This window comes from Stenella coeruleoalba, assembly GCF_951394435.1.
Source record: "Stenella coeruleoalba genome assembly, chromosome: 19".
Lineage (NCBI taxonomy): Eukaryota > Metazoa > Chordata > Mammalia > Artiodactyla > Delphinidae > Stenella > Stenella coeruleoalba.
The window spans coordinates 45,883,932-45,904,175 of record NC_137165.1 but is presented as its reverse complement, the minus strand read 5'-3'; the positions used below and the strand labels follow the sequence as shown (position 1 = coordinate 45,904,175).

At 38.4% G+C, this 20,244-nt stretch overlaps 1 protein-coding gene across 6 annotated transcripts in view; it reads left to right on the top strand.

Moving 5' to 3' along the window:
• LOC307178166 (uncharacterized protein) overlaps positions 1 to 20,244 on the top strand; it is a gene marked incomplete at its 5' end in the record, with an annotated part of 94,186 nt that overhangs the window by 9,717 nt on the left and 64,225 nt on the right. For all 6 annotated transcript variants that reach the window (XR_013825137.1, XR_013825138.1, XR_013825139.1 and 3 more), the window contains one exon: positions 11,679 to 11,779. Coding sequence is in view for 3 of the 6 variants with exons in the window: in XM_079905977.1 (XP_079762103.1) it covers positions 11,679 to 11,748 (70 nt within the window). The remainder of the gene's footprint in view (positions 1 to 11,678; positions 11,780 to 20,244) is intronic.

Sequence of the window (20,244 nt, the reverse complement as noted above, 5' to 3'; positions counted from 1 at the left end):
TCTGGAAGAGTACATACTTAAGAATAGCTAGGTATTTTTTGAAGTATAATGAGGGGCCTATTCCTACCAGATATCAAAATATATAATCACAGTGATTAAAGTGTGATATTGGGTCACAAATTAAAAAAATAGATTAATGAAAGAGAATAGATCATCAACTACTGACACAAATATATGTGGGAGCATTTCAAATAATTGAAAATAGATGTCAGGACATCTATTGGTTATCCATTAAAAAAAAAAAGATATATCTCTTACATCACACCATTCAAAAATAAATTAATTAACTTCCCCTTCCCAGAAACTGGCCTGGTCAGGGTCAAGGCCTGAAGAGCAAGGTTGAAGGCCAGCATGGCTGGGATGGGCAGAGCTGAAGCCAAGCAGACAGCAGGCCACAGGGTGGGGCAGAGGAAACGACATGGCAGGGAGATCTGTTATGTCCAGGGCTCTTGGGCAAACGGGGAAATAAAGGAAGATGGTGAGAGCAGGTTTCTCTTTTGGAGAAGGGAGTTGCAAGTATGGAAAGTGAGAAGCCTAAAATGAACTGTATAATTTTGGATTGGAGGAATTGGTGTGAACTCAACGTTTTATATATCTGTGTTCTAATTTGGATGCTTGTGCTAAGGTTATATAGGAGCATGCCCTTGTTTTTCGGAAATATACAGTGAAGTATTTAGAGGTAAGGGCTTCATGTCCACAATGGATCAGATGTCTCAAATGGTTCAGAAAAAAAATACTACATGTATATAACATATATGTAAGGTGGGGGACAGAGAGAAGAGATGAAGCAAATGTAATGAAATGATAATAATTGGGGAATCAAGCACATAGGTTATGGGAGTTCATTATGCTACTCTTGCAACTTTTCAGTGAGTTTGAAATTATTTCAGAATAAAAAGTCGTAAAAATAATTTCCAGATGTATCAAAAATCTAAATAATTCTACTTCCTGGAATCTATCCCCCAAATTTCTCACATATACACAAAGATGTATATGTACGAGTTCATATTTAGAAATAATAATTAAAAATGTAGGACATATGCATCAATAGGGAATGGTTAAATAAATTATAGTATATCCATCCATGGAATGGTGTGCAGGCATAGAAGAATAAGGTAGATCTGTATGTACTGACAATGCACTGACATGGAGAGATCTCCAGGTTGTGTTAAATGGAAAAGCAAGTGACAGACCAAGAGGTAGAGTATGATCCCATTTGTGTTTTTTTTAAAAAGTTTTTTAAAAATCTGCTATGGGTGTGAGTTGTGTGTATCTGTGCATAGCTATGTTTATAAACAAATTTTAAAAATGGTCTGAAAGGATACACACCAAGCCATTAACAATAGTTAACTCTAGGGAAGGAGAATAGTATTATACTTTCCAGGTTTTCCATAGTGGCATGTAATACTTTATTATCAGTTGAAAAAAAGCCTAAGTACAAAAAGGCAGGAATGTATACGATACATTCTGAAAGATTTCCTCTCAAGGTGATTATAATATTTACTGCTGGGAATTACCTTGGGTTATCTGGAAAACTCCTAGTCCAAAGGCTGCATATAGGGAATTGACCTTCCAGTGGACTGTGCCCAGGAACACTTTATCATTAATTTAATAGAGGATTAGGCAGCCGGCTGAGCCACTCCCTGCTTGCCAGGCCACCGTCCAGAAGTGAATTCCCTTGCAGCTCTCCAAAAGGAGGTCAAACAAGTCCCCAGGGACTCTCAACAGAAAGAAGTTGCCAAAGGCTAAATTTGGCATGCAAGCCAAGCCCTGGACTGGGATAAACTGTGCCAGTGCTTTTCAGTTACGCTTTCAAGACCTCAGTCAGAATATGCAGGACTAGATAGCTATTTTCAAGAGTGGCTTAGCAGCTCAAATTGGAAACAACTGTTCAAACCAGAGTTTGGGGGTGAACTTGAAAATGTAAAATTCCTCCTCTGCCTCCTTAACCCCTATTATCTCTTATTTAAAGGATATTTAAATTCCCTTTCTTTTCTCTTGCTCCAAGCAATTTATCATAGTGATAATTCCTGCCAACCTGATCAGATTCTGCAATTCTTAAGCAGGAAAGACAGACTAGCCATCTTTTTCATTTTTCTTTTTCTTTTTTAAGTGTAAATGGCCAGTTTTGTATTTAAGTTGCTTTTTTTTGTGGGGGGGAGCTCTTTTTCATATACAGTGTTTTATTGAGTTGTAATTCACATACCACCAGATTCATCATTCAAAGTGGATAATTCAGTGGTTTTTAGCATATTCACAGAGTTGAGCAACCATCACCACCATAGATTTTAGAATATTTCATCACCCCAAAAAGAAACCTTTTACCCGTTAGCCGTCACTCCCCATTTCCTCTCAATCCTTCCATCTCTAGGCAACCACTAATCCATTTCTTTCTCTATAGATTTGCTTATTCTGGACATTTCATATAAATGAAATCATTCAATATGTGGCTTCTTTTACACAGCGTAATGTTTTTGAGGGTCATCTATGGTGTAGCATATGTCAATATTCCATTCCTTTTTTTTTGGCTGCGTTGGGTCTTGGTTGCTGCGCAGGCTTTCTCTAGTTGCGGCAAGCGGGGGCTGCTCTTCGTTGTGGTGCGTGGGCTTCTCATTGCAGTGGCTTCTCTTGTTGCAGAGCATGGGCTCTAGGTGTGCGGGCTTCAGTAGTTCTGGCTCGTGGGCTCAGAAGTTGTGGCTCACAGGCTCTAGAGCGCAGGCTCAGCAGTTGTGGCGCACAGGCTTAGTTGCTCTGTGGCATGTGGGATCTTCCCGGATCAGGGATCGAACCCGTGTCCCCTGCATTGGCAGGTGGGTTCTTAACCATTGCACCACCAGGGAAGCCCTCCATTCCTTTTTGAGGCTGAACAATATTCCATTGTTTGGCTCTATCACATTTTATTTATCAATTCATCATTTTATGCATATTTGAGTTGTTTCCACTTTGGGGCTATTATGAATGATGCTGCTATGAATATTCATGTACCTGTTTTTGTGTGGATATACATTTTCAGTTTTCTTAGGTGTATACCTAGGAGTAGAATTGCTGGGTCATACGGTAACTCCATTTTTAACTTTTTTGGGGGGAAGAAGAGGTTCTCTGGTTTTCATTTCTTTTTTTTTTTTTTTGAATTTTTATTTTATATTGGAATATAGTTGATTAACAGTGTTGTGTTACTTTCGGGTATACAGCAAAGTGATTCAGTTATACAAGTATCAATTCTTTTTCAAATTCTTTTGCCATTTAGGTTATTACAGAATACTGAGCAGAGTTCCCTGTGCTGTACAGTAGGTCCTTGTTGGTTATCTATTTTAAATATAGCAGTGTGTACATGTCAATCCCAAACTCCCAACCTATCCCTCCCCCCAGTAACCATCAGTTCATTCTCTGAGTCTGTTTCTGTTTTGTAAATAAGTTCATTTGTATCATTTTTTTAGATTCCGCATATAAGCGATATCATATATTTGTCTTCGTCTGACTTACTTCACTTAGTATGCTAATCTCCAGGTTCATCCATGTTGCTGCAAGTGGCATTATTTCATTCTTTTTAATGGCTGAGTAATATCCCATTGTATATATGTAACATTTTTAAATTTTTGAGAAACTGCCAAACTGTTTTCCAAAGCAACTGCACCATTTTACATTCCCACCAGCAATGTATGTAGGTTCCAATTTATCCATATCCTTTCCAACACTTGATGTTGTCCATTCTTTTGATTATAGCTATTTTGGTGGGTATAAAGTGGTATTTCATTGTGGTTTTGATTTGCATTTCCCCAATGACTAATGATGTTGAACATATTTTCATGTGCTTATTGGCCATTTGTATATTTCCTTTGGAGAAATAGCTGTTCAAATCCTTTCCCTATTCTTTAATTGAGTTATTTATCTTTTTATTGTTAAATTGTAAGGGTTCTTTATATATTCTGGATAATAGCCCTTTACCAGATATATGGTTTGCAAATATTTTCTCCCATTCTTTTCACTTTCTTGATGATGAAGAAGAGGGAATAGTAGAAAGAGGCCATTAATGGGTAAATAGTTTCTTTTTCAGGTGACAAAAGTATTATGGAATTAGTTATGATGGCTGTACAACTGTGAATGTAGTAATATGTATTATATATTAGTAATGTTATAGTATATATATAATACATTAAAATGGTGGATTTCATGGTACCTGAATTATATCTTAATTTTTTAAGTATAAAAATCGCTTTTAAAAGTATCAGCTGATCCACCTGACTTCAAACCTAACATCACCATTTCATTTGAGTTTAACAGTTTTTTACTGGTGCTGCTAGATGCTCAGATACAAAGATGAAAAGACTTTGTCTCTACCTTTAAAGAGCCCAGAGTCTAAAAGGGGAGAACATCATATGCATACTTCACTTTAATCGAACTTGGTTAGGACTAAGATAGAGGTGTGCTTTGGGATCATGAAGGCCAAACCAAGAAACCTGGGCTTTGTTCCAGAGGCAGTAGGGAACCATTGAAAGTTTTTAGGCTGGGGATTGACATGATCAGTTTTGTGTTTTAGATTTATCATCCTGGCAGCTGTGTAGAAGACTGATATGAAGGCAGCATGGCTAGCATCAGAGAGGTCAGTTAGGAGACAGTTGAAGTAGTTTGAGTGAGAAGTGGTGGAAGCGTGAATGAAAACAGTGGTGGTAAGGATGGAGAAGAGGAGGTCAGATTCAAACTAATGTTTAATAGGTAAAACTCTATAAAGCTTGGTGTGATGATAAATGATGGGGAGGGAGAAGTCTGGGATGACTCACAGATTTCTGGCTTGGGTCACTGGGTGGATGATGGTACCATTAACTGAGAAAAGAAATATAAAAAGAGGAAATTTGTAGGCTTAAATTATAAGTTTAGTTTTGGACAATACTTAGGTAGAAGACACCTGGAAAATGGTCAAGCAAATGTGTCCAGCAGGCAATAACTTTAATCTCTCTCTGATGCAGTTTCCTGATCTATAAAACGGCAGTATAGTAATAAAAATGAACTAACCATATATATGATATATATATATCATATATCCGTATATGATATATATATCAGAATTTGGTATTAGGGATATTCACCAAATCTGCTTTGGGGAAACTGCAAACTGTATTAACTATTAAATATTTGCCTAGCTTTCTAAAAGAAACAAAAAACCTTGCTCAGTGGTATCAGAGGCGTGTTTATATTTACAGGTGCAACTTCTTTTAAGCCAACTCAATGAAAATACAAAAAGATCAGTCAGAGATTGATAATTTGCTGCCCCCAAAGACTCAATATAAGATTCTTTTAATTAGGCATTCCTCCTAGTGAATATAAACCAATTTGCCTTAGAGAAATTAGACTTACATAAATTTCAAAAATAATAAAAGCTAACATTTATTGTGTGCTTGCTGCATGCTAGGCAAAGTGCTAAGCTCTTTGTAAGTATTAACTTTTTTATCCTCACAATAACCCCACTGAGGTAGATACTACTAGCATTCTCATTTTATAAAGAAATAAACGAAGGTTTAGAGAGATTAAATAATAGAACCAAGGTCATTAATCTAGTAAGCAATAAAGCCAGGATTCAAACTCAGGTCTCTCAACTCCAAAGCACAGGTTCATGACCAGGAGCTATTATTTTATATGTAAAGTCATGGTTATATCCATGCTTAGATCAATTTAATGATCAAAATAACAATCTAATCTCACTTATGTGGAAATTATTGACCCTCCACTATTGCATTCATATCCTTATTCCTCTTCAGCATTCCTAGTTAATTTCCAGATTTACTCTCTAGTCTTCATGGGAGGTCTCATTTTCTCTCTGTCCATCTTCCCATACTCTAATCACATTGTTCTATTCAGCACACAAATTGGAAATGTTCAGTAAACAAGGAAGGCTTCTGCCTTGAAATAGCAACATTTATGGCAGTTCTCAGAAGGCCCTTTGTGAAACTCATTCCCTAGCTGTGCTCCCGGATTCAGGACTTACTGTGGCTCAGCCTGGAAGCCCATCAACACAGAAACTTATTGGAGGAGGAGGAAGGGCCAAAGCAAATGTATATTCATGACAAGATGGACCAGTGGTGCCAGAGGAATTTGCTGAGTGGGGATGGAGAAGTGAAGAGCTGTTTGTTCTTCATAAGAGAGCGTGGCTGTGCTTTTTCCAAAAAAAAGCTGAGCAGGGTCATCTCTAGCAGTGACACATTAGGGGACATAGAGAATGGGCACAAGAGAATTCTTCACAAATGGAGCTAGGCTGGCAGTCACTGCCAGGGGCTAGCCTAAAGTATGTTTGAATGAGGGCATTTCTGGACTCCTCAGACCCATGTAGATTGTTTAGGCAAGGAACAATCCCTGTCCACGGTTATTCATCTGAATAGTGACCGAAAGTTTTGAGAAGAACCTCGCCAAATGATAGAACTTTAAATTAATTTAACATGCAGATTTTTTTAAATTATTGGACTGAAATTATCTTTTCATAATGGCACGGTACTTCAAATAATCAGGATGCATTGTGTTCAGAATCTAATTTCCCAAATGTCAGCATGCTATTCATTTCAAAAGTAATTCACTTGGGACTACCCTGGTGGCACAGTGGTTAAGAATCTGCCTGCCAATGCAGGGGACACGGGTTCGAGCCCTGGTCCAGGAAGATCCCACATGCCACGAAGCAACTAAGCCCGTTCGCCACAACTACTGAGCCTGTGCTCTAGAGCCCGTGAGCCACAACTACTGAGCCCATGTGCCACAATTACTGAAACCCGTGCGCCTAGAGCCCGTGCTCCACAAGATAAGCCACTGCAATGAGAAGCCTGCGCACCACAACAAAGACTAGCCCCCACTCACGGCAACTAGAGAAAGCTCGTGCGCAGCAATGAAGACCCAGCACAGACATAAATAAATAAAAGTAATTTACTTTGCAGTGTGTTTTCCCCATTACACTCATATGGCAGAAATTATTGAAAATAATAGCCTAGGAACTGAGATCCTCACTGTATCAGCTAAGGGGTCTGACTGGGCTGTTGACAGTGAAGATTATTTCTGTTGAAAAGAGGAGAATTCCACACTATTTCAAAAATAAACATATTTGATGTCTTCTATCAACTACCCCCTGCCTCTCTTTAGCCTCACATATTCCCTCCATTTCTCAAGCCTGTCTGTACGTAGTTGCCTGAACATGACTTACTATTTTCACTCTGTGCTTTGCGTGTTCTTCTCCCTGCTTAGAAAAATCTATGCCCTTTCTCTTCCATGTATTCCCATCTAACCTTCAAAACCAGAAGATACCTCTTTTCATGTCTTCCCTAATAATCACATAGCAAGTGTGATCATTTATTATTTCTAGTTTCCTTATCTATTGCAGCTTTACTCTACACTATACCATATTTTCTTGCAGTTATTAAAATATTTCTTTGGATTTCATCTCAAATTGTGTGTATGCTTTAGCCTCCAGTTCAATTTTACATTTTTTGGAGAGTTCAAGAGCTGTGCCTTTTATTTCTTAACATCCAGGAATAGTACAAAGACTCACATTAACATAAAATAAATACCATACCTGTGATACACTCGAACCAGCCTTATACGTTTGACAGTGATAACAAGAAAGATTTTATTAAACAGGTATCAAATCAATTTCAAAAGATTAAAGATGTAATATGAACATCTAATCTGTCCCTCGTGATTGTTTCATCTAAGAAGTTATTAAAACATTTCTTATGTATGTTTATAGTAATTGCCTTTATCAAATCTCAGTGTAACAATTTATTAGCTAATAGATGGCAGGTTCTGTTCTAGAAAACAGCAAGGTCATCTCACTCATTACCAATTGATTCTTCAACAAATTTATTCAACATTTATTGAGCACATACTATATAGATAACATATAGGAGACACTTAGAAAGGACATTAAATTTGCACTCTGAGAAACCAAGAACCACAAAGCAAAATAAAAACAAAAAATAACACAAAAAGTTGTCAGTTTAAGTTCTGAATAAGTGAGCCATACAACGTGGTGATGAGTTAGAGGGGTGGGAGAAGAGATATAAATGAATAGTCAGCGAACTCTTCTGAAGATGTTATAATATAAATTTAGCCTCAAAGGATGGGCAAGGGAGAGACAATAGGCCCAGAGACAAGAAAGTAAATGCCATGTTTGATTGATGGTGTTTGGTCTATCTCTATGAAAGGGTATAGAAAACCTTCTTAAACATCACAAGACACTATTATTCAACATAGTTTTGGAAGTTTTAGCCACAGAAATCAGAGAAGAAAAAGAAATAAAAGGAATCCAAATCGGAAAAGAAGTAAAGCTGTCACTCTTTGCAGATGACATGATACTATATATAGAGAATCCTAAAGATGCTACCAAAAAACTACTAGAGCTAATCAATGCATTTGGTAAAGTAGCAGGATACAAAATTAATGCACAGAAATCTCTTGCATTCCTATACACTATGATGAGAAATCTGAAAGAGAAATTAAGGAAACACTCCCATTTACCATTGCAACAAAAAGAATAAAATACCTAGGAATAAACCTACCTAAGGAGACAAAAGACCTGTATGCAGGAAACTATAAGGCACTGATGAAAGAAATTAAAGATGACACAAACAGATGGAGAGATATACCATGTTCTTGGATTGGAAGAATCAACATTGTGAAAATGACTATACTACCCAAAGCAATCTACAGATTCAATGCAGTCCCTATCAAACTACCAATGGCATTTTTCACAGAACTAGAACAAAAAATTTCACAATTTGTATGGAAACACAAAAGACCCCGAAGAGCTAAAGCAATCTTGAGAAAGAAAAATGGAGCTGGGGGAATCAGGCTCCCAGACTTTGGACTATACTACAAAGCTACAGTCATCAAGACAGTATGGTACTGGCACAAAAACAGAAATATAGATCCACGGAACAGGGTAGAAAGCCCAGAGATAAACCCACGCACATATGGTCACCTTATCTTTGATAAAGGAGGCAAGAATATACAATGGAGAAAAGACAGCCTCTTCAATAAGTGGTGCTGGGAAAACTGGACGGCTACATGTGAAAGAATGAAATTAGAACACTCCCTAACACCATACACAAAAATAAACTCAAAATGGATTAAAGACCTAAATGTAAGGCCAGACACCATCAAACTCTTAGAGGAAAACATAGGCAGAACACTCTATGACATAAATCACAGCAAGATCCTTTTTGACCCACCTCCTAGAGAAATGGAAATAAAAACAAACAAATAGGACCCAATGAAACTTAAAAGCTTTTGCACAGCAAAGGAAACCATAAACAGGACGAAAAGACAACCCTTAGAATGGGAGAAAATATTTGCAAATGAAGCAACTGACAGAATTATTCTGCAAAATTTGCAAGTAGCTCATGCAGCTCAATATCCAAAAAACAAACAACCCAATCCAAAAATGGGCAGAAGACCTAAATAGACATTTCTCCAAAGAAGATATACAGGTTGCCAACAAACACATGAAAGGATGCTCAACATCACTAATCATTAGAGAAATGCAAATCAAAACTACAATGAGGTATCACCTCACACCAGTCAGAATGGCCATCATCAAAAAATCTACAAACAATAACTGCGGGAGAGGGTGTGGAGAAAAGGGAACCCTCTTGCACTGTTGATGGGAATGTAAACTGATACAGCCACAATGGAGAACAGTATGGAGGTTCCTTAAAAAACTAAAAATAGAACTACCATACGACCCAGCAATCCCACTACTGGGCATATACCCTGAGAAAACCATAATTCAAAAAGAGTCATGTGGGCTTCCCTGGTGGCGCAGTGGTTGAGAATCTGCCTGCCAATGCAGGGGACACGGGTTTGTGCCCCAGACCTGGAAGATCCCACATGCTGCGGAGTGGCTGGGCCCGGGAGCCATGGCCGTTGAGCCTGCGCGTCTGGAGCCTGTTCTCTGCAACGGGAGAGGCCACAACAGTGAGAGGCCCGTGTACCACAAAAAAAATAATAAATAAAAAAAATAAATAAAGGAGTCATGTACCACAATGTTCATCGCAGCTCTATTTACAATAGCCAGGACGTGGAAGCAACCTAAGTGTCCATCAACAGATGAATGGATAAAGAAGATGTGGCACATATATACAATGAAATATTACTCAGCCATAAAAAGGAACGAAATTGAGTTATTTGTAGTGAGGTGGATGGACCTAGAGTCTGTCATACAGAGTGAAGTAAGTCAGAAAGAGAAAAACAAATACCGTATGCTAACACATATATATGGAATCTAAAAAAAAAAAAAAAATGGTTCTGAAGAACCTAGGGGCAGGTTAGGAATACAGACGCAGAGAATGGGCTTGAGGACACGGGAAGGGGGAAGGGTAAGCTGGGATGAAGTCAGAGAGTGGCATGGACATATATACACTACCAAATGTAAAATAGATAGCTAGTGGGAAGCAGCCGCATAGCACAGGGAGATCAGCTCGGTGCTTTGTGACCAGCTAGAGGGCTGGGATAGGGAGGGTGGGAAGGAGATGCAAGAGGGAGGGGATATGGGGATATATGTATATGTATAGCTGATTCACTTTGTTATAAAGCAGAAACTAACATACAATTGTAAAGCAATTATACTCCAATAAAGATGTTAAAAAAATAAAAATCGAAAATGAACATCACAAGACATCTTTATTATTATTGTTTTGAACAATAAATACTAATTTAGATATCTTCTTTCTGGTGCTGTTTGTTCCTTCCTGCATTTCTGGGATTCTAGCTCAGATTCTTTGGACTTCTACTTGAAGAATTCTTTATACTATTTCTTTTAGTGTATATCCGCTGACTGTGAACTCTGTAGGTTCTTATTTTTATGAAGATGTCACTGTTTTACCTTAATTTTTGACGAATATTTTTTGTTAGGATTCTACGTTTGCTGTAATCCTTTCCACTCTAAAGATGTAATATCACTGTCTTCTGGTTTCCATCATTTATTTTGGAAAAGTTAGCTGTCTGTTTTACTGTAGCTCATTTGAAGATAATGTACCTTTTTTCACTCTGGCTAATTTTAACATTTTTATATTAGCATTTAGTTTTCAGTGGTTTGACTAAGTGTGGTTTTCCTTGTATTAATCCTGCTTCAGATTCATAGAGTTTTTTGATTCTGTACCTTAATGTCTTCTGTTAGTTTGGGGAAATTCTTGGCTAATATCTCTTCAAATGTGGCTCTTGCTGCATTCCTTGTCTGTGTTCCTTCTGAGACTCCAGTGATAATCATAATAATATCTTTCATCGTGTCCCATATGTCTCTTACATTCTTTTCTCTATATTCCATACTTTTTTTCTCTGTGCTTCAACCTGGATATTTTGTACTGCTCTATTTTCCTGTTCAGTAATCTCTGCTGCTAGGTCTAATACTGTTAAACCCATCCATTGGATTCTTAATTTAGTTTTTATACTTTTTAATTCTAGGATTCACAATTAATTCTTTTTTATTAATACCAGTTCTCTACTGAAATTCTCCATATTTTCATCTAATTCCTTAAACATACTAACTACTTTTTTTTTTTTTTACAACTGTGACTAAATAAATAATACAAGTATGTTTGTCCCCTATAGGTTTACTTCCATGGTCTGTTTTGTCTCTTGATTTTCAGTCATTTGGTCCTGTTTCCTGGCATTATTGATTTTTCTTTTTTTTTTTTTTTGAATGCTAGACTTCATAAAATTTTAAGACTCTGGATGATGGTACTCTCCTCCAAAGAAGAATTCACCTTCTGGCAGTGAGAGACACTTCAGGCATATCGCCTTTATCCAGGTAAGACTGGCTTGCCCTAATTCAAGGGCATAGCCCTTTCAGGACCTTTACTTAAAAACCTTCTTTGTTTATCAGAGTCCTTTCTCCTTGACAGACCCTGTAATGGTTAATTTTATGTGGCAATTTGACTGGGCTAAGGGGTGCCCAAATAGCTGATAAAACATTATTTCTGGGGGTGTCTGTAAGGGTGTTTCCTGGAGACGTTAGCATTTGAATCAGTAGACTGGGTAATGAAGATTGCCCTCACCAAAATGGGCAGGCATCATCCAATCTGTTGAGGGTCTGAATAGAATAAAAAAGTGGAGGAGGGGTGAATTCTCTCTCTCTCTCTCTCTCTCTCTTCTTGAGCTAGAAGGTTCATCTTCTCCTGCCCTCCGACATTGGTGCTTCAGGTTCTTGGGCCTTCAGATTCCAAGGCTTATACCAGTGGATCCCCACTCTCAGGCCTTCAGCCTTGGACTAGGAGTTAATCATCGGTTCCTCTGGTTGTCAGGCCTTCAGACTTGAACTAAATTATACCACCATCTTTCCTGGGTCTCCAGCTTGCAGATGGAAGATCATGGAACTTCTTGGCCTCCATAACTCCTTGAGCCAATTTCTATAATAAATCTTGGGAATTCCCTGGCAGTCCAGTGGTTAGGACTCTGCACTTCCACTGCAGAGGGCACAGGTTTGATCCCTGGTTGGGAAACTAAGATCCCACAAGCCACACAGCCAAAAAGAAAAAAAAAGGAATTGCTATAATAAATCTGTTCTTTTATCTATCTATCTATCTATCTATCTATTCATCCATCCTATTGGTTCTGTTTCTCTGGAGAACCCTGACTACTACAGACTATGAACTCCAACCTTTGTCTCCCAGGACAATCTTAAAATAATACTACTAGTACTAATACTACCACCGTTATGGATAATAAAAACATTTAAACATTTTTTACTAATGTTCTGCTTCCCTGTTTTATAGTTGGACTACATCTACATTGTCGGAGCATATAGCCATTATATATCATACTCTCTCTCCTTTAACCCTCACTTGGTCTTAGTTATACCAGAAACTGTATTTAATGCTCGCCGCCAATCCTTATGTTGATGTCTCCCCAGTCATTTTGTTTGTCTGAAGCTCATTTGCCAGTATATTTCTCAGGAAAGGCTCATGGGAATAATATTTCTTGAGTTCATAGATGTTGAGTTCATAAATATCCAGTAATTTTACTAGAATTTGTCATTCTGTGTTTGTGGTATATTCTATCAGTGTATCATTTCAAATTTTTTTTTCCAGAAAGATTTTCTAAATATAGTTTTAGTATTAGTTCTGTTCCCTTACTTTTGTTTTCTTCTTTAGGGACTTATGTCATCTGTATTTTGGATCTTCTTATCATCTATATTTTGGATCTTCTTGGTTACTCTTCAATATCTGTCACTTTCTTTCAAATCCTTTTTTGTCTCTTCATCTAAAATTTTTTTAAAATATTTTCTTCTATTTCACTGATTTCTCTTCAGGCACTACTGTTCGATTTATTTGCTCTTATTTCCTTTCTAGAATACTCTTTATTTCTTAAATTATTGTTTCTTTATTTCTTATTATTTCCTGAATCCAATCACTTCTTCTCTGAGTTTCAAATTCTTATTTCTGTTATTTCATATCTTTTATTATTTTCTTAATGTCTTTTAGCTCATTTGGAACTACTAGGTTAACTCTCGGTATCTGTTTTGTGGGTATGTCTTTCTGGAGTGCTTTCATTGTCTGTAGGGATGTTACTCAGCTTTGTCTCCCCTTCTTTTTCTTTATAAAATCTATGCAGCCTTGATTTTTTTCTGTTGCTTCTTTAATGTGAAATTCGTTTTCCTGAATTTTTGTTATAAGGTGGTGTCCAAGAAAGCTTTCCTTGGGGACATCCCTGGTGGCACAGTGGTTAAGAATCTGCCTGCCAATGCAGGGGACTTGGGTTCAACCCCTGGTCAGGGAATTAAGATCCCACATGCCATGGGGCAACTAAGCCCATGCACCACAACTACTGAGCCTGCATGCCACAACTACTGAAGCCTGTGGGCCTAGAGCCCGTGCTCTGCAACAAGAGAAGCCACTGCAATGAGAAGCCTGTTCACAGCAACAAAGAGTAGCCCCTGCTTGCCATAGCTGGAGAAAGCCCCACACAGTAACAAAGACCCAACGCAGCCAAAAATAAATAATATATATATTTTTTATTTACAAGAAACCTTTCCTTACTTCACAGAACTTCCTCTCTTGATTTTGAGGACTGTCAAAAGATAAGGCAACTTGCTTTATAATATTATACCACTTTGGTCTGGAGCTTTTCTTTCCCTTCTCTCTTGTCCATGTCCCATTCAACTTTTATTCTACTCCAAGTAGTTTCTCTTTGGTTTGGGATTCTGTCCTGCAAAGCAGTTGTTTTTCAGAGTTCATAGGAGCTAGGCTGCTCCAGCTTCATCAGATCTTTTTTCCCACGGGCTTTATACTGGTTTTGGTCAAACCTCTCCCAGTTTCAGCTGATGTTCTCAAATTGCCTTGGCCTCTTCTCAGTCGATACCTATTGGCTATTTTGGAGTCCTGTTCTCAGATCTAGGCGCAACTTCCTTATCCTTTCTCTCACACAGACACTGATACCATGCAGATCTTGGGGCTATTGATGGTTTGTACCCTCCTACTTGTATTTTGGAGTTCATGAGGATACTTTGTTCTTGGTTTTGTTGTAAATGTTGTTCATGGGTTTTAGGTTTTGCTATCCATTTGTTCTCTCTGTTTCTATGTAAGGATTCAGAGAGAATGAAAATCTATGCTACTGATGCTGTCATCTTCCCAGAATCCTCTCCTGAGTTAATTCAATTATAAGTGTATTTTGTATTACAGTTCCTGTGGGAGACTGCTCATAACTTATGGGTGTTGACATTTTGCTTCTACTTGGGTCTGGGAAGGTTAAGGGCTTTAAATCTTAGCTGTTTATGATACCACAATTAATGACCAAACATAAGGAAGCTAAAAATATGAACATAGTAAATTGCCAACTCACATGAATTTAAAAAAAAAAAACAACAACACAACATTTATATTTAATTACAGCAGAAATATTTCTGAGGATTTGGGGATTGCTTTTAACAACAAATAAAAGAAACCATTTGTGTATATATACTCAGAATTAACACAATGCAGCTTTCTTTTGTGGGATACATATGCATAAATAACTTGCATAAAGCTCCATAGGAAATAATATATTTGCATATATTGTTGTGAATTTTATTTAAATTTTATTACTCTCGTAGTTAGGAAATTGTAACAACTGGCAAAAAAAATTGATTTTCAGTAGGCAGGCAGTCAATCAATACTATCATTAGCTCTAAACAGAATCTAGCATATGGACCTTTAGAACTAAAAAAAGTCCCAAGTGGTCATCTTGTCCAGACCACAGCCTCAAGAATCTTTCCAACGCAACATGTTTAAGTACAAACAATTTTTTTTTATTGAAGTATAGTTGATTTACAATGTTGTGTTATTTTCAGGTGTACAGCAAAGTGATTCAGTTTTATATATATTCTTTTTCATATTCTTTTCCATTACAGGTTATTACAAGATATTGAATATAGTTCCCTGTGCTATACAGTAGGCCCTTGTTGTTTATCTATTTTATATATAGTAGTATATATCTGTTCATCCCAAACACCTAATTTATCCCTTTCTCCCTCCACCTTACCCCTTTGGTAACCATAAGTTTGTTTTCTATATCTAGTACAGACAATTTTTAACTATTAACAATATCTGTAAGAAATAGGTTTTTGGTTTTGCTATCTAGTTTTTCTACCAGATGAACTAAGGTGTTCTGAAAACTAGCATAACCAACAGAAACAATACTTAAGCATGACTTCAAAAAATTATGATAGAGCTATAGTAGTTAGGAAACAGCAGCACAGATAGTGCAGTGACAAGGAATAGTTGAATAGCCAGGGGTAACTCTAGGGCCATGTTACGATGCTATGCAAGTGGCATTGCGCATGGTTGCCATAGCTACAGAGCTGCACAAGCTATAGACACGCAGACCCTGTGTACCCACCCACTCTGCTGCCACTGCTTTCCACACCTGCCCCTCTGAGTTTTCTGCAGCTCCAGCGTAAGGAGAAAAAGGCCATATGGCTTAAATCAAAATATTTTTTTCACTTCTAAAAATCAGAATACCAGAGATTCAGAGCAGAAGGCAAGGAAGCATTGGAAAACACTTCTTTCCCAAGGGTCAGGAGGTTTCAGAACATCCATTCCAGGAGGAAAGGCTGGTGACCTTTAGTCACCCACCTCCATGTCTACTTTCATGTTCCTTTTTACCCTCTCTATTCTTCTCCTGGCAACACAGATCCTGTCTCTCTCTGCCTTCCCCACCCCCAACTCCCTGTCTTGACAGCAGCACCAGGGAGAGTTATAATATTATTCGAAGGAATATATGTGGGTTAAAGTGCTAGAGTAGGGATTAGATATTTTGGTAGTCTGTTTTGTTCCACAGGGATTAAATTACTTTGGATGCCACTGACAGCTTTAAAGCAAAATCAGGATAAGCTAAAGAAAAAAAAAGGTTGCTGGGGGTAGAGATTGGGGAGAAAAAACAAAGAACAGAAAAGAGAAGCATCTTGGGTATAATTAGGGAGGTCCCTAGGTATCACTCTGAATTTGGAGGTGGAGAGGTGGGCAATGAGAAACACATGTTGGGGAGGGTGCCCAGGGGGGCATTTAATTTTCCCTGGTGTACTCTTCCTGGTGAAATAACTTGTACTTGGTCAACTGGGGGACTGACTTCTTCACATTCATGAATATCATAATGCAAGTCAAATGGTTGAGGTACTTTCCGAACCTAGGGATTTCACATGAAGTCTCCAGACCCTTTACGCACACATTCTTTCTCTGCTCATCCCATATAAGCCAATCCTGTCCTAAATATATTAAAATGGTGTGGCAGAGAGGAAAGATGGCTTTGCTGTTTGCATTAGTTTCCTAGTTAGTTGCCATAACAAAAAAACACAAACTGGGTAACTTAGAACAACAGAAATTTATTCTCTCACAGTTCTGGAGGCTGGAAGTCCAAAATCCTACTTCCTCTGAAACCTGTTGGCGAATCCTTCCTTGCCTGGTCTTTGCTTCTGGTGGTTTGCCTGCAATCCTTGGTATTCCTTGGCTTGCAGATATATCACTCCAATCCAGCATTATCGTGTAGAGGTCTCCCTGTGTCTCTTCACATGGTGTGGTGTTTTAGAAGGACACACAGCAAACTGGATTAGAGGTCCACTCTACTTCAGTATGACCTCACCCCTGACCTCTTACACAATCTGAGCTTAGTTATTCTTTTAAGAAAAATGTAGTTTATTATATTTTAAGCAGCATTTCTATGTGCAGGGACTTGGGAATGGGGCTATTTTATTTTATTTTATTTTTGTGGCCACACCTCGCGGCTGGCACGATCTTAGTTCCCTGACCAGGGATTGAACCCATGCCCCCTGCAGTGGAAGCGCAGAGACCCAACCACTGGACTGCCAGGGAAGTCCCTGGGGCTCTTTTAAATTACCTCCATTCTCCATATTGAGCAGAATTTCCTATACCTTTTAAGATGAATAGCCTTTAAATGAATGAGTCCAATAAGATGATAGCTAGTAGGTTATGAAGAGTCAAGAAAGATTTTTTTAAAGAGGAGAGACATGAGCATATATACATGTGCACAAGGAAAGAGACCATGGGCAAGGGAGAAATGGAAGATATGGGAATGAGAGGGAATAATTGTGTAGGAACAAGGCTAGAATCAAGAATGGAAGATCTTAGGATTTGGACCACAGGCAGAGGGATTAGCTTTGAACAAGAGTAGCTTCACCTCTTCCTTAGGAACAGGAAAGCAGGAAACAAAGGGTGCAGGTTTATTTACGTGCTTGGAGAGAGTCTGGAAATTGGGGCCAGATACCTCTCCTTTCTCTGAGGTTGGATGTAAGGTGAGCAATGGAGATGGAAGCCTGGGGAGCATTGAAGCTTCGCAGTATCAGCTGTGAGGAGTAGGAGAGTGAGTCAAATATGTATATACAGTGGAATTCTCAATAGACACACTGAGGTTGGAAACCGTGCATTTATAATGCCACCAATACAGTGGCTAGGTAACGTATTTAGGGCTGGTTAAACCCTAAACTGCCCATGTATAGGAGTAGAGAAGTACACGGTTGGGTTGGTAGAGGGTTAGAGTTTGCAAGGCAGTTACAAATAAAGAACAATCAGGGAAGGGTACAGAGGATGGGAAGCAAGTGCATGAAGTGATGAAATACAGAAGTTGAGCTGACCATGAACTAAACCCATCCTCAAATGATAACACGAAAATGGAACACACTGGACCATGATTAGTGACAGTGCCCCAGTGGCACAGTGAGACCTCTAGAAATGGAAGCATCACTCAGGATGCAGTGTTGCTCCTGTGAACAGGTTTTCTTCCTATCCCTTAGGTAACAACTGCCCTGTCATTGTGGTGACAAGTACGCTCTGTTTTTGCTTTTGCTAATCTTGACACATAGATTCACTGTCTCCAGAAGTCTTTAAGCTCCCCAAGAGTGAGCATGAGGTTGGTGTGGCCCTCATTCACCCCTATTGGGCAGAGCCCTTGTACCAGGCCATTATATAGGCCTTTGACCTTTGGATCAGGTATCCAGCCTTGACCCAGTCAGCTGAGGCCAGGGTGATGCGGTCACATGGCAGGCCTGTACTTGATGCATAAGGGACCTCTCAGAAAGGTCAAAGACTTTCCACAATACTTTCCAGAAGGAATAAAACTGCAGGCAGAACTGTTCTCATAAACATTGGAATAGCATTTCGCCTCCTGGACTTCATGACAGATCTCCATCCATTTCTTCTCTCCAATTTGGGGAGCTGGACACAGTTCAAAAAATTCCCTATATAGAGCACCTCATTTTGTAAGTTGCGTATGTTGTATCTGCTTGGAATTTACTCCACCCACACCCCCTATTCACACACACATAAATTAGCTCATATATATATATATATATATATATATATATATATATAAAATACATATATAATATAAAATACATACATACATATATATATATATATATAAAAAAACACCCCTGGCTCCCATTTTTGAGATAGAAATAAATTATTTTCTACACATAGTTGTCTTCCTGGCATGCTGACGTTAACAATAGTAACGTAGAATCTTCCAAAGTATGATAAAACGAATGGTTTCAGTTTCAAGGTGAGATTTTTTTTTTACCACTTAATATAAAACATTTTGGCAATGTCTCTCAATTTATACTCTCTAGAGCAGGGTTCTGCAAACTCTTTCTGTAAAGGACCAGATAGTAACTATTTTAGGTTTTATATCACAAACACTATCCATCACAACCACTCAACTCTCTCATTGTAGGACTAAAGCAGCTGTAGACAATATGTAAATCAATGAGTATGGCTGTGTTCCAGTAAAACTTTATTTACAAAAGCAGACAGCAGGCTGGACTTGGCCCAAAGCTGTAGTTTACCAATTCCCAGTCTAGAGGAGAATTATTTATGGTTTCTTCTGTTTGGCTGGGTAAGAGCTGAACCTCCCAACAGTAGTGGTTTTTCTACCACATGGCCTGGAGGTTCACTGTTCTATTGACTTTCCTTACGTTGATTAAGTTATTCAATAATAAATAATTGAAGGTCACCACGTCACACAACTCTGGAGTCATGCAGTGCCTAGCCTGTGTGGCCAAATGCAGCTGCACTGAATGTATTTAAAGTGATTTTTCTGCTGTTGCAATCTGAGACCAGATTAAGGCAAAGGAATAGGTAGTGTGTTCATTCATTTATCCGTCCCACGTATTAGTTCAGACACTGTGACAACTGCCAATAAATATATCAAACAAGGTCCTTGTCCTCAAGGAGCTTGTGGTTTAGTAAGGTGTTTGCTAGGACTGCCATAACAAAGTACCGCAAACTAAGTGGCTTTAAAAAAACAGAAATTTAATGTCTCAGAGTTCTGGAGGCTAGAAGTCTGAAATCGAGGTGTTAGCTGAGCCACGCTCCCTCTGAAACCTGTTGGGGACAGTCCTTGCTAGCCTCTTCTTAGCACCTGGTGGTTTGCCTGCAATCCTTATAACTACAGCTCTTCAATTTCTGCCTCTGTCATCACATGGCATTCTCCCCTTGTGTGTCTGTGTCTCTGTCTCCTTCCTCTTCCATTAAGGACCCCTGTCATAATAGATTCAGAGCGCACCCTACTCCAGTATGACCTCATCTTCTTTGAACTAATTATATCTGCAACAAACCCTATTTCCAAATAAGTTCATATTCTGAGGTACCGGGAGTTAGGACTTCAACCTATCTTTTTAAGGGAGACACAATTCAGTCCATAACACAAGGCAAGAATAAATGTGAAATAAATGTGAAAACTTAACAGTTGCTATGATGGAAGTCTGTGTCAAGTACATGGTGAGGCCAG